This window comes from Gymnoscopelus braueri, assembly GCF_963280865.1.
Source record: "Gymnoscopelus braueri genome assembly, chromosome: 20".
Classification (NCBI taxonomy): domain Eukaryota; kingdom Metazoa; phylum Chordata; class Actinopteri; order Myctophiformes; family Myctophidae; genus Gymnoscopelus; species Gymnoscopelus braueri.
Window position 1 is genome coordinate 23399801 of NC_137622.1, and position 13515 is coordinate 23413315.

Genomic DNA, 13515 nt, shown 5'->3' on the forward strand with positions numbered 1-13515 from the left:
TCATCGCACACTCACACACACACACACACACACACACACACACACACACACACACACACACACACACACACACACATACACACACATAAGTTCCCACACATTATCCAGGTTTATATTGTGCTTTAGTATCAGTTAGTGGTCCCCGAGCCATGTGGCCTATAGGTCTACCAAGGACCCCCTAGCCTATCTCCTGTTTCCTTAGCTGGAGTCAGCTTGATGTACAAGTATGTCCCCTGGATATGACGCTAGTATGCAGTGGTGGAATGCAACTAAGTACATTTACCCAAGTACTGTACTTAAGTACAATTTTGCCAATTTTGCCAATTTCGCTAAGAAAAAGTACTTTTCAGATAAGTTCAATGAGGCTTCAAATAACATCAAAACCACCTGGGGAGTCATCAACCAGCTTCTAAATAGGAAAAAGGCCTCAACCACTCTTCCATCCAAATTTGTTGATGAAAATAGAGTTTACTCTGACCCATCTGACATTGCATGTGCTTTTAACAATTATTTAGTCAATATTGGTTTAGTTCTATCAGAGAGGATAAGTCCTATATGGCTGGGTCTCCATCTGAGTTTCTGACAGATTGCCATTCTTCTATTCAGAGCCTCAAGCCTCCTACTGAGAAGGAAATCATAGTTCTGAATGTGTCTGAAAGATTCAGCTGCTGGTCATGATGAGGTCAGGTCTAACCTAATCATCAAAACTAGTCATGCAATTGTTAAGCCTTTGACCCACATCTTCACCAAATCTTTAGAAACTGGAATATTACCCCAAATTGCTAAAGTAGTTCTTGTTTACAAATCTGGAGACCGTAGTGTATTTAGCAACTACCGCCCTATTTCTGTTCTCCCATGTTTCTCAAAGATTCTGGAGAAGTTGGTCTATAACAGAATGATGGAGCATCTGCAGGAGTGTAACATTCTGTATGAACACCAATATGGATTTAGGAAAAAACATTATACAGAAATGGCTGTACTTCAATTGGTTGATAAAATTCATACTGCATTCAATAATAATGAATATGCTTTGGGATTTTTTCTTGACTTATCCATTTGACACTGTTAATTACAAGTAAGACGCGCGAACGCGGGAAGCGAACGCATTTTTTTTTAAATAAATATGAAAAAATCTTTTTTAACAAAAGTAACCAATAAAAAAAAAAAATCTGCGTTAAAAGGAGCATCTTAGAAAAATACAAATTCACACATTTTTTTTGAATGTTTTCAATTCAACAAAGTGTTTGAAGTGCCTGTTTCACCCACTTCCGGGGGGCGGAGCCAAAATCTGAGCCCGAAGTATTTGTTCGTAGACCCCCACTTAGGGGGGGTAGAAAAAGTTTCGGAGCGATTCGGGCACTTTTCATTTAACATGGGGTTTCAATGGGGAGTTTTTAGGAGCCTTCTCCGGGGTGTGGCTTCCGGGGGAAGGGGCGGGCTTAAACGCAACCTTGACAGGTGTGTTCAGTTTTCAAAGACCTTTCATTTGATATATGGTACGTCGAAATTGGACATTTACTTATGTCAGAGGAGCTGCACACAGGCAGTGCACACAGAGACACAGAGACACAGAGACACAGAGACACAGAGACACAACCCGAGCACGGTTTCATAGTAAGCTCCACTTGCGCGGAGGCGCGCCTTCGGCGCGCCTCCTTCCGCGCGCCTCCTTCCGCTGCGTTCGCAATGACATCTTACTTCAAAATGTGTTACATTATGGATTTGCTGGAATCTCTCATACATGGTTTTACAATTATATTCATAACCGACAACCATTTGTTATCATTAATGGAAGGTCATCATTAACACTTTAGTGTTATAGATCCCTGTGGGGTCCCACAGGGATCTATACTAGGCCCACTCTTATTCCTTATTTATATTAATGAATTGGCTGCAGCTTTGTCCTCCTTGTTTCCTGTACTTTTTGTACATGATACAAATTTATTTATTTCACATCCAGATTTTTCTGTTCTTATTGCAAAAGATAATCACGATGTAGAAAATATTTCAAAATTGTTGAAATTAAACAAATTATCTCTCAATTTTAAAAAATCAGCTTTTTTTATACGTATATCAAAAAATAAAAGATATTGTAAATCTAACACCTGTCTATTGGAGATAACCCCAATCACTCAGGTTACATCAACAACTTTCCTTGGAGTAATTATCCATGAAAAGCCACATTAGCCATGTTTGTAATAAAAATATCAAAGTCTATCTGCATTATTGGCAAATTCCGTAGTTTGGTTCATCATAAGTGTCTCCTAACCCTTTATTATAGTTTAATGTATCCGTATCTTACATATTGCAGTATCATTTGGGGAGCTACTTATCCTGCACATCTTCACAAACTTCATGTTGCAAAAAAAGATTCTGCAGGATTTCTACATGTGGTGATTGGTCTGATCATTCTGCCCCTCTTTTCAAACAACTTAATATTTTATATTTTTTTTATTTACATAAATACCAAACATGCAACTTTATTTTCAAAGTGCTGCTTCAGCCAGTTTCATTGTCTTTGCCTTGTAAAGCCTTCTTCCAGTTCAACAGTGATGAGACGGGCAGATCATTTCCCAAAGCTCCATACTTTATTCAAGGTTTAACCACTTAAACCCCCCCACTTAGTAAACTGTACCTGAGTTTGCACTGTACTTGGACTGCTTATTTCAGTCTACACCAAATCTCTTCACCAAAAATAGCAGATCTACAAGCTCACAACACAATGCATTGTTAGCTTGTAGATCTGCTATTTTTTTGCTAATGTTCGCCCCAGAATATGGATGCTGGGGTTCAAGCGTTCAGTGGTTAAATTTCTGAATATATACATTAACATGAATCTAACATATTAAAGCAGCACTATGTAACTTTCCTCTTGTACCCCTGATTTTAACCCGGTTTCCTGCGCAAGTGCTAACATTTTTACCATTGAGCTAATAGAGCCGACCTGCTTGCTCAGGGGTAACATTCAATCTTTCGTGTCAGATCCTGTGTCTAAAGGTGAGACATGACCTTTGACACAATCTAAATGTGTTAATAGAAGAGCAGGGAGACAAAATACAACCGCCCCAATTGTAAAAGTTATATTGTATTAACATACTCTACGATACAGATTGGACAACATTTACATAGTGAGGCTTTGATAGAAAAGATAAAGTGTAAACAAACAAACAAACAAAACACATTCATTTACACTGATGATAGTGCTGTCAAACAAGTTTATGAAGCTATCAATGAAATCTGTGAAAATGTTTAATATGCAATACAATTTTATGAAATATGCAGTAGGGGTCCCTGCTTCATCTCTCTCTCTCAGCTAGGGGGTCCTTAGTCTGAAACATCTTGAAGACCCCTGATCTAGCACCATATGCTAAAATGTCCAATTTGCGATTTTGGCAAGAAACTTGCTGTGCACATTCATTTTCCCCGGAAGATGAACCTTAAGCTTTTGAGTGGCCCTAAGACATTTCTTCTAGCACCACACTCAGGCCAAAATGTCAAGTCAATGCAATCCTTTAGTTGCAGAGAACATTTGATGGATTTCGGGGTGACGCATATATGAGTGAAAGTACACACAAATACACCACACTCCAATAAAAAGAAGGCCCTTAAAAAAAGCACTTAAAGACCGTGTAAAGCAGTAATAATATCTAAAAATGATCCGTTTGTCGCATCACAGAATAATGTTATCAACCAAATTAGGAATAAAAATCATACGTTGTGTCGCGTGGCAAAAATAGAGCGCGCTTGATAGGTCATGGCAATATTATGAACAAAGATGGCTGCTAGTATGCAACTTGGGTCATTTCATTGTATAAGATGCAGAGCTGAAATCATGGTTAGATGACAGAACTGCAGTTGTGAATGGAGTATGGTTACAGTAAGACTGTAGTGTGCCATCAGGTCTGATTTTAAAATCATGACTCAGATGGTATAAAAAAGTGGTCTAACTCCACAATTCAGTAAAATATATATAGACACACACACACACACACACACACACACACACACACACACACACACACACACACACACACACACACACACACACACACACACACACACACACACACACACAGTCGCAATGAACTGCATATCACTGAGACCATTGTGATTTCCTAGAGAAGCTGTTGTGCACACTCCCAGCTCTTGGATGGTGTGTTTGGGTGAAAGCATTCTAGCGACTCCATCAGTATTCAGTGTATAGTGTATGAAGTACTCCCTGCCTGAGAGAATGTCAATGGTACATTAATGTTGTCTGGAACAAAGCCAACTCATTGTATTTCCTCCCAGTGGGAAGGTGAGATTTAAAAATAGTCTGCATAGGTCCATTAGGGATCAAGAGCTAGAACAGAGAGAATGATCTGATTAAAGGTATCATGACATTCATTTTCACTTTTTTTATTTTCAATGTTTTATTTGGGGTTTTATGACCTCAATTACACCCAAAAAACCTGAACTTAGAACATTCAGTGGATTTTCTGTGGTCTGGGGTTTTCTGAATAATCAGGCTGAAAAGTAATCTGAACTTGGCCCTTCGACAGTGAGGTCACTGTCGAATAATCCCGCCCACTCTCCTCCTCGCCCCTCCCCTCCCCTATCCTTTCCTTTGGGGGGGGCGGAGCAGAGGCGATGATTGACAGGCAAAATCCCTCACCAGCGACACCCGCAGGCAAAGATTTCTTTTTTCATTGCAGTTGAAAAGGCTTTAGAAATGTGGGAGAAAAACACCTGCCATTGATCACTGGAATGGAATTTTCACTTAAAACTTTTTGTACACTTTTGAAGGACCAGGACAAAGACTTTGAATGTGGTGTAAAAGTGAATGTCATTAAACCTTTAAAATAGATAATTGGGGTGATAATGTACTCAGGAGGGAGGCAATAATGTTCTCGTTCAGTTTGTCTCAGGAGCAAGCATGTTGTATCTTGTAATCTCTTGAGGGAAGAGAGGGAAAGAGATTAAAATATTCAAAGAGGTTCACTTACTCATACTATTTGCTGTGAAATGTTGGTGTGACATGCTCTGCAGACTGCTAAAAATAACAACAAAATATAATATATTAGGTAAAGTCCAAGCGGTTGTGCGCGCTTTCAGAGCACCACAACTGGATCTGTCGAGTGTCGACTCAAGGTTTCTGGTTGGAAAACTCAAGAGGTTTGTAGATGATATAACTCAAATGACTGAAAATGCTCTATCACGTCTTTTATAAACTTTGTTTATTGGATTTTCCACAGAAGCATTCAGCATCAAAAGTTGGTACTTGAACAGACACGTAAAAGCTTCCTCCAGTGCAATCCATCAAATACAAAAAATGACAGTAAACATGTTCAAACAAGTCTTAATTGTATATTCACGTTGCGCTGTTTCAGTTGGAGATTAAATTCCCCATTTTAGTCTATGAGGCTAGAGGGCGTGCCAAACCGTACAGCGGCCGTACGTCACTGATGATATGTCCCCAAAAAATCGATTCTCCGATTAGGCAACACAGAAGGGGGGAACTTTTTCTTATTTCCACACAACAATGTTGAAAATGAATGGTATTCCCCTTTAAGTACAATTGGCAACCAGGTTGTACATGATGGCTGCAATCGTGGCATCACTATAAGTTTTGATATTAAGACCTATTATGCATTTTCTAATCAATGACAATAGACACACTTAAAGGAGAATTTTGGACTAAGTTTTTCTTACCTTTTCTATGATGTTATGATCTCTCAGGATGAATGGTACAGTACAGTAGAACATTTTCATAACTCCATCCCGGGTCCGCCACAGCTTAAAACGTGAGCGGATAGGCCTTGCGCTAGATCGCATATTTTAATAGCTCTTTTTTTGTTTTGTTTTTTAGATCTGACGTTCATAGTGACAGAACACTACTATGCTCGCTAGACGAGATTGAAATCTCGAGATTCTGTTTTGTTTTTGTTTTTTTTGTTTTTTTGGACAGTCACTATGAACGTCAGATAAAAAAAAAATATATATATATATATATATATATTAAAATATGTGATCTAACGCAAGGCCTATCCGCGCACCTTTTAAGCTGTGGCGGACCCAGGATGGAGTTCATAGAAAAGGTAAGAAAAACTTAGTCCAAAATTCTCCTTTAAGTACATAGCCTACTGTTTTCTCTCAGTTCCACACAGACTTTTATTACCACACGATAGCATCCCTGTTCTGGGATTGTAGTATATAGAACCCTGGCCGACCCTCGGCAAGCAAATACACAGGGTTCAACCACAAAGACAAGAACTGTGTTATCGATTGTCATGATTGATGCAACAGCAGAGAGGCCTCAATACATATTCTGTCCACAGGTCTGTGTTCTGGCTGCAGTACAATACCTTGACTCTGAGGACATACTGTTTCACCCATCAGGCAAACACACATCAATGAAATGCTGCAACTGAATGCAACAACCTTTGCTCATTTACTCGCTTCTCTTTTTATTTGTGTGTGTGTGTGTGTGTGTGTGTGTATGTGTTTCTGTTTGTTTATTAAGGATACCCATTTGTCTACACCGTAGTGGAGACTATTCTTCCTGGGGTCCAGGAAAAAAACATCACAATACGAATCATAAAATGCAGTAAAGCATGGTCAATTTTAGTAGAAAAAAACAACACAAAATTGGAAAACAAAATGTATATTAAAAGTAAAAAAAAATAAGAATAAAAAAGAAAACAGGTTTGTCTGTCTGAGAATACCAATAATAATATTCTAACTAGAAAAAGTGCTCCTCAGAGCAACCTACCTGACCGCCAAAAATGTGTTTTGCTAAACTAGACCTGCTGGTGGCGCCATAACAGGCCAATGTGAAAAGGGTGGCATTTCTTCCTCGGCCTAGTGGGAATGTGCATGCAAAAATTCACAGAAATCGCACGTTGCGTTCATGATTTGAGGCATTTTGATGTTTGGACATAATCTATAGGAGTAATATAAAAAAATCAGTGTCGCCCTGGTGGCGCTATAACAGGCCAATCTGAAAAATTCGGGACAGAGGTTCGGCTTACGCATCCAGGGAGTGTGTGTGCACAGTTTCGCAGCGACCGGGATAACAGTGTCGGAGACAGACAGACGGACACACACACAGACTGACGGACGGACACACGGACGGACGGACGGGGTGCAAAAACTAGACTCGGCAATTAGAGTCAAATGTGAGGGGAGCACATTCCAGCATGCAATGGCTCTGTACATTACAATTTTCTTAAGTGCATTGGTTCTGAGTGTAGGTAAGGTAAAGTGACAGCTTAGGGCCTTTCTACGATTATAACCATGTCTATCATTTACTGGTAATAGCTGTAAAAAACTAACTTTCTGTGAGGAATAGATGTTCTTTAAAAACAGAATAAGGCTGCGTGTCAGTCTCTCATCCACCCTCAACCATGACAGCCTGGCATGCATAGCATCCACACTACTCCTGACAGAGCAGTGAAGTGCTAGTCTTGCAGCTCTGTTCTGAGCAAGCTGAAGTTTAACTAGAAAAAGTGATCCTCGGAGCACAGGTCTCCGCCAGGTCAGGTACTGTAGGTTATTGTGGGTCAGCAATGTTCGGGATTCGCCAATCAGGCTGGAATGTGAAAAATCGGATGGATCCGTGTTTATCACATGACTATAAAGATACTGGCCATCATTTATCAATAGAGCGTGAAAAACTGCTTATTTTTTGCCTTAAACTTGCCCGTAGGCCAACGTCCAAGTGGCATTTATCAAAGGATCCTATACAGCCAATCCTAGCGTACATTTGGTCGGAGCTTTGATAAATCTGACGGCTGAAACCGAGCGTCATTTAAATAACACAGCCTTAAAAATTCTCGAAACGCCCCGATTTTACGACATGAAGAACCAGAATACTAGCCTGGTAAACCCTCCCTCCGGAAATCTCAATTCCATTTGATTCCTGGAGTGAGTCTGGCATGAACCGCCTCTCTGCAATATTGGCTGTGTATGCCAAACGGACGCGCCTATCAGCGTCGTCGCTCATTGTTCTGTGATTGACAGCTTACGTTGGCCAATCAGGTGGCGAGTTCGAGTGAGCCCAAAACACGAACGGCAGCCATCTTTTTCATGTGCGGCCAATTCTCCGCTATTTTTTTACTTCAAAAAGCTCTCTAACTTCTATTTTGAGGCCCGGAATTTACTTATAAGATATCGTTTGGATAGAATTTAGTTGTTTAACTTCATATATGTGGTCAATTAATCATGACAAAGCCTATTTAAAAATAAAAATTTAGAGAACCGGTAGGGGCGGGCAGTGACACCATTTTATCCGAAAAAGGCAACCCATTTTGGGTATGGCTGTCTCAAAAGTCCCGTCGCGTCACATTAAGACTGGTGAACTGCTGATTGGCTGAAGGGGAAAAATTATCATTGGCTGAAGGGGTTGTCAGTCAACGGTATTACTCCCGCCCAACTCCAGCACAGCCAATATTGCAGATAGGCGGATCAGGCCAGACTCACTCCTGAAATCAAATGGAATTGAGATTTCCGGAGGGAGGGTTTACCAGGCTACCAGAATACCACCAAACAAAGCATGGAAAGCCAATGAGATAGTTTCCCCGCCAGCCTCGCTCCTTTTCATGTCCGCATCTAACGTACAAACACACACACACGGACGGACACGCTCACGCACCTACTTGCAAGCCCAAGACAAGTGTAGCATTGGCACTCTGTGGAAATAGCTGTCTTTCATGTATTCTGTGATGGTACAATCTTTGTCAAGTAGCCTACATGAATGACACCAATCTCATCGTCATAAATCATACCATCCGTTTGTATATTAATTTAACCCATTACGAGCAGTGCGCGTTCTAGTTACACTAAAATAAAGCAATCATGTATTCCCTCTTGAGTCACGGGCTGCCGTGACGCCACGTTAAATGAGAGATAGCAGGCAAGGCATAATAATCTGAACGTTTATGGAGTGATCATTGATGAATGAATTATAAACATTAATGGATGAAGGCTGGTGTGTTGGGACTGGGAGAGATCTGAGTGGGCGGTACGCTGAAGTCAGGACATATTGATAAATGCCGAAAGTTGCGGAGATCTCACCGTACACCCATTATTTGGTCTACACCACGTTGATAAATGAGGGCCACTGTGTACCGATTTGCATGATGTTTGGATAAAATGTGTAGAAAAATGTGAGTACTGTCAAAAAAGGTGTTTTGCAAAAGGTGGCCTCCTGGTGGCACTATAACAGGCCCATGTGAAAAATCTGGGCCAGAGGTTCTGAATCGGTGCCGGAGATTAGCTGCTCACAGACAGACGGACACACAGACGGACACGCAGACACACGGACGGACAGGGTGCAAAACATACTCTCTCGCCATGCCTTTCGGCCTGGAGGAGACAACAACTTTTTGCTTTGACGCACTAGAACAGATAATAGGACAGTAGTCAAGATTTGGCAGAACTAGAGCTCGTATGACTAGTCTAATTATTGTGTTAGTTAGAAGATGAGCACTTCTTCTGATGGCAGAGATGCCATACTCATTCTCGCCACTGTATTATTAATCTGAGTGGACCATGACAGTGTTTCATCAATAGTGACACAGAAAAGTTTGACTTCTTTAACCTGCTCAATAGTACCACCGAGAGGCTGCAAAGAGACGCATAATTTTTATCTGTCCTGAGAGCATATATATATATTTATATTTAGAGCCTATTTCCATACATTTTGTTTTTAAGACATTCAACGTGTGTGTGTGTGTGTGTGTGCGAGAGTGTTTGTGTTATGTGAGAGAGAGATGTAGACAGCGAGACAGAAACAGAGAGATAGAGAGAGAGTTTAAGGGAAATGGATGATGGAGGATAATGCGTTTAAATTGGACATGACTCATCAGGTATTTCATCAGTGCCACCTCATAAAGCCTGCTATTGGAATGTTTCGTGTGTGTGTGTGTGTGTGTGTGTGCGTGTGCGTGCGTGCGTGCGTGCGTGCGTGCGTGCGTGCGTGCGTGCGTGCGTGCGTGCGTGCGTGCGTGCGTGCGTGCGTGCGTGCGTGCGTGCGTGCGTGCGTGCATGCAAACAGGGTATGATGTTTGTTTAACAATGTGTGTTTATGTATACAGTAGGTACTGTAAGGTACACATGTACTAACACTGAGTAGTGGCCTCTCTCTCCGCATATTCAACTACATTTCTCTCTCTTTCTCTTGATCCTGTGCAGGGTGGAGGAGAGTTTTAAGACCCTGTTCTGGTCCATCTTTGGGCTGTCTGAGGTGATCTCGGTAGTGCTGAAGTACGACCACAAGTTCATCGAGAACATCGGCTATGTCCTGTACGGGGTCTACAATGTCACCATGGTGGTGGTGCTGCTAAACATGCTGATAGCCATGATCAACAGCTCCTACCAGGAGATAGAGGTATGTGTATGCAAAGGACAGTCAATGAGGAGATCATATGTCAGTTAGTTAAGTACAATGTAGCCTGACAGCTCGTTGCAGGTTCGAGTCCCGATCCCAACGGCCTTTGCTGCGTGTCACTCCCCATCTCTCTCCCCATTTCCTGTCAGCCTACTGTCCTATCTATAATAAAGGAATAGAAAGCCCTAAAATAAGAAAATTATAATAAAAAAGGTAATCAACAAACTATACTTTAAAACATTTTCAAACATTGGCCGAATTGTGAAATATTACCAGAGGAAGAGGCAAACATTTTGAAAATAGCTCATCTACATGCTCACAACAGGGGTGTTGTGAGCATGTAGATGGGCTATTTTCTGACTGAGTCAAACAAAATGTAATGCCTCAACTTCTACAATTCCAAGTGCTTGTCAGGGTGGGGGGTCCCCAGTTCAAATATGATTGAGTGATGAATGAATATGATGAGTTACTCCGTGGTGGTTGTACGATTGGCTTTAGTTTTTAGACATGGTAAGAAATGTTTCTTTTTTAGATTATATCTGAAAATGATGGTCTCCATTTACAGTATACTCTCATCCTACTGTACAATAAAATGTGTACAGTATTTGTTGAGTGGGGATGGTTTATGTGGAGTGGTATAAACAAGGTCATGAAATATACTGTACTGTATGCCAGTGGTTCTAAAAGTGGGGTCCGTGTGAGGAGGTTCCAGAGGGTCCCCAGCAAAATTTGTTCATACAGCATCACAATCATTTTAATCCCTTCATCCGTATTTTATACGTTGGATATACAAAACTGTAGATATACAAGCTCACAGGGCAGCACACATTTTTAGAAAAATCTTGAAAGTGGGGCAAAAAAAAAGCACTACTCTTGGATTTGTGGATTTGTGGATTCGTCTTGCCAGATGTTTTTTAACACTTTAACCCATTCGATCCGGGAACGCATCTGTCATTTTAGATTTATTTGGCTATGCAAAAATAGTAGATATACAAGTTTGCTTTAAAAAATATATATTCAAAGTTTTGCTAAAATGTTTACGATTAAAAAAAGAAAATAGCAGATCTGCAAGCTCATAGCGAGGCACCGAGTGCAGGAAATATTCCGCAAAGCAGATTTGCCTGTGCTAATACAGAGAGACCTCCTCTCCTCTCCCTCTGTGTATTCAGGAAGATGCTGATGTGGAATGGAAGTTTGCCCGGGCCAAGTTGTGGCTGTCCTACTTCGATGAGGGCCGTACCCTACCAGCCCCCTTTAACTTGGTGCCCAGCCCCAAGTCCTTCTTCTACCTGGTCCTGCGCATCAAGTCCTGCCTGGTACGCCTCTGCAAGGCAAATGGCCATCGCCATGACAATGAGGTGGAGATGGGGATGCTCAACTCAAGGCACATGGTCAGTGTATACTGAGAACCAACGTACATGAAATAAGAGGTTTTATCTGCATTTGAGCAGGCCACAAGTAATGGCTAGCAATGTGGTCAAATTCTTCAATGTCATTCAAAAAAATCATCCCTAGCTCAGAATTAGAAGTCAAAGAATCAATTGTATAATTGAATACAGTCAGGAAAACAAAGTTTTGCAGTTGGATAATTAAATTGAAAAGTGAGTCACATCCACTAATGCTTAATAGGTTTTCTTTCACTTCATCTCAATTTCACTTATTTATTTTTTAAACTCATCTCAGTGTTTTCCATAAATCTTTGCCTAACAATGAATAATGCAGACCTAATTATATAACAAAAGTAATTTCCCTGTTTATATTTGTGTTTGTGGTAAAAATTATATTACTCACATTCACTTCACAAAACCATAGGATTTTGTGAAATTTGTTTGATGCATTAAAATGCATCAGATGCCTCAGGAGTGTAAAGGGTAAGGGGAGACAATGAAGGAGAAAGGTCAAGCTCATTGTGTAGACAAGAATATAATGTAGAAGTTGATTGGTTCTTGTGTGCAAAGCTGAGGTCAACTGATTGCAGTGTGTTTTACACTTCCTCTTAAATGATGGTATGCCCAATGGAAGTTGTGATTATAGGCTGATATTTTGAGAAATCTTCAAACAATATAAAAAAAAGTCCACAGAATTCTACATTTTCAAAACGTATAGTGCATACAGTAAGTGGTTAAGACCGCAACATGTGATGCGATATCCTCTCTACGAGTTACATTCCTACCTCCGGCCGACTTTCTCTTTTCACACTTTGTCTCCGTTGTCTCGGTATCAAGGTTTCTTTCTGTACAAAAGTCAATGGAAGAAGAAAGAGCGAGAAAAAAGCCTTACGCAGACAAAATAGCATAGGCCATTTAACACTGAACCAATCTCACCGAGTGCCCTGTCAACAAGCGTATTCTGTTATGTTCTGAGACCTCAGCTTTAATGGCTTGCCTCAGTGCTTTGGGTAAGCTATTAGCCAGGCCGTTGGACCTGCCTGTTTCTGTGCAAACACCTGGGAAGGTTCGGTCCGGGGGACAAGACGGATCACACCACCCACTGCCTCCGTTGGCACGTGCACAAGTCATGCTTGGCACCGACCGGCTGACCGTAGAGCCAGGCAGGTGTGGAGAAGAGACATTCATAATATAAACTGTATAGTCCTGGCGTGACAAAAATGTCAAGAGGGTAAATCTTTCTCTCATTTCCCCCCTCGCTCTCCCACTTCCATTTATTTCTGTCAGCAGAGGTTAACGTCAGTGCCTTTCAGGGGTTTGACGAATCATCACAGTTTGGTGCCACATTTTGGTTGCCATGCCAGTAACTAAGTACGCAAAGATTGGCAGCATATGGCCTCAATCAACCTGAGGCTCTCTCTGTGTGTGTGTGTGTGTGTGTGTGTGTGTGTGTGTGTGTGTGTGTGTGTGTGTGTGTGTGTGTGTGTGTGTGTGTGTGTGTGTGTGTGTGTGTGTGTGTGTGTGTGTGAATATATTCCTGTGTGTATGCATGCATGTCAGTATGTACACTACACACTACATACAGTATATACATATGTATTAGCCTTGATGCAGTAGTTAATTCATACACAGTTTGTTGAGCATGTCTGTTTGGGGGGTGTAGGCTATGTTCCCACAACATATAAATATGGATATGTATACCTATGGATATGTGCGTAGGCGACTCTGCCTTGCCAAAAAGCCGACAAATAGGATTTT

General features: G+C 41.1%; 1 protein-coding gene across 1 annotated transcript in view; it reads left to right on the top strand.

Annotated features, from left to right (window-relative positions):
- Positions 1-13515, top strand: part of trpc7b (transient receptor potential cation channel, subfamily C, member 7b) — a gene marked incomplete at both ends in the record, with an annotated part of 92264 nt that overhangs the window by 75408 nt on the left and 3341 nt on the right. Inside the window, 2 exons of the mRNA XM_080415530.1 lie at positions 10174-10369; positions 11539-11760. Of these exons, the coding sequence (XP_080271656.1) occupies positions 10174-10369; positions 11539-11760 (418 nt within the window). The remainder of the gene's footprint in view (positions 1-10173; positions 10370-11538; positions 11761-13515) is intronic.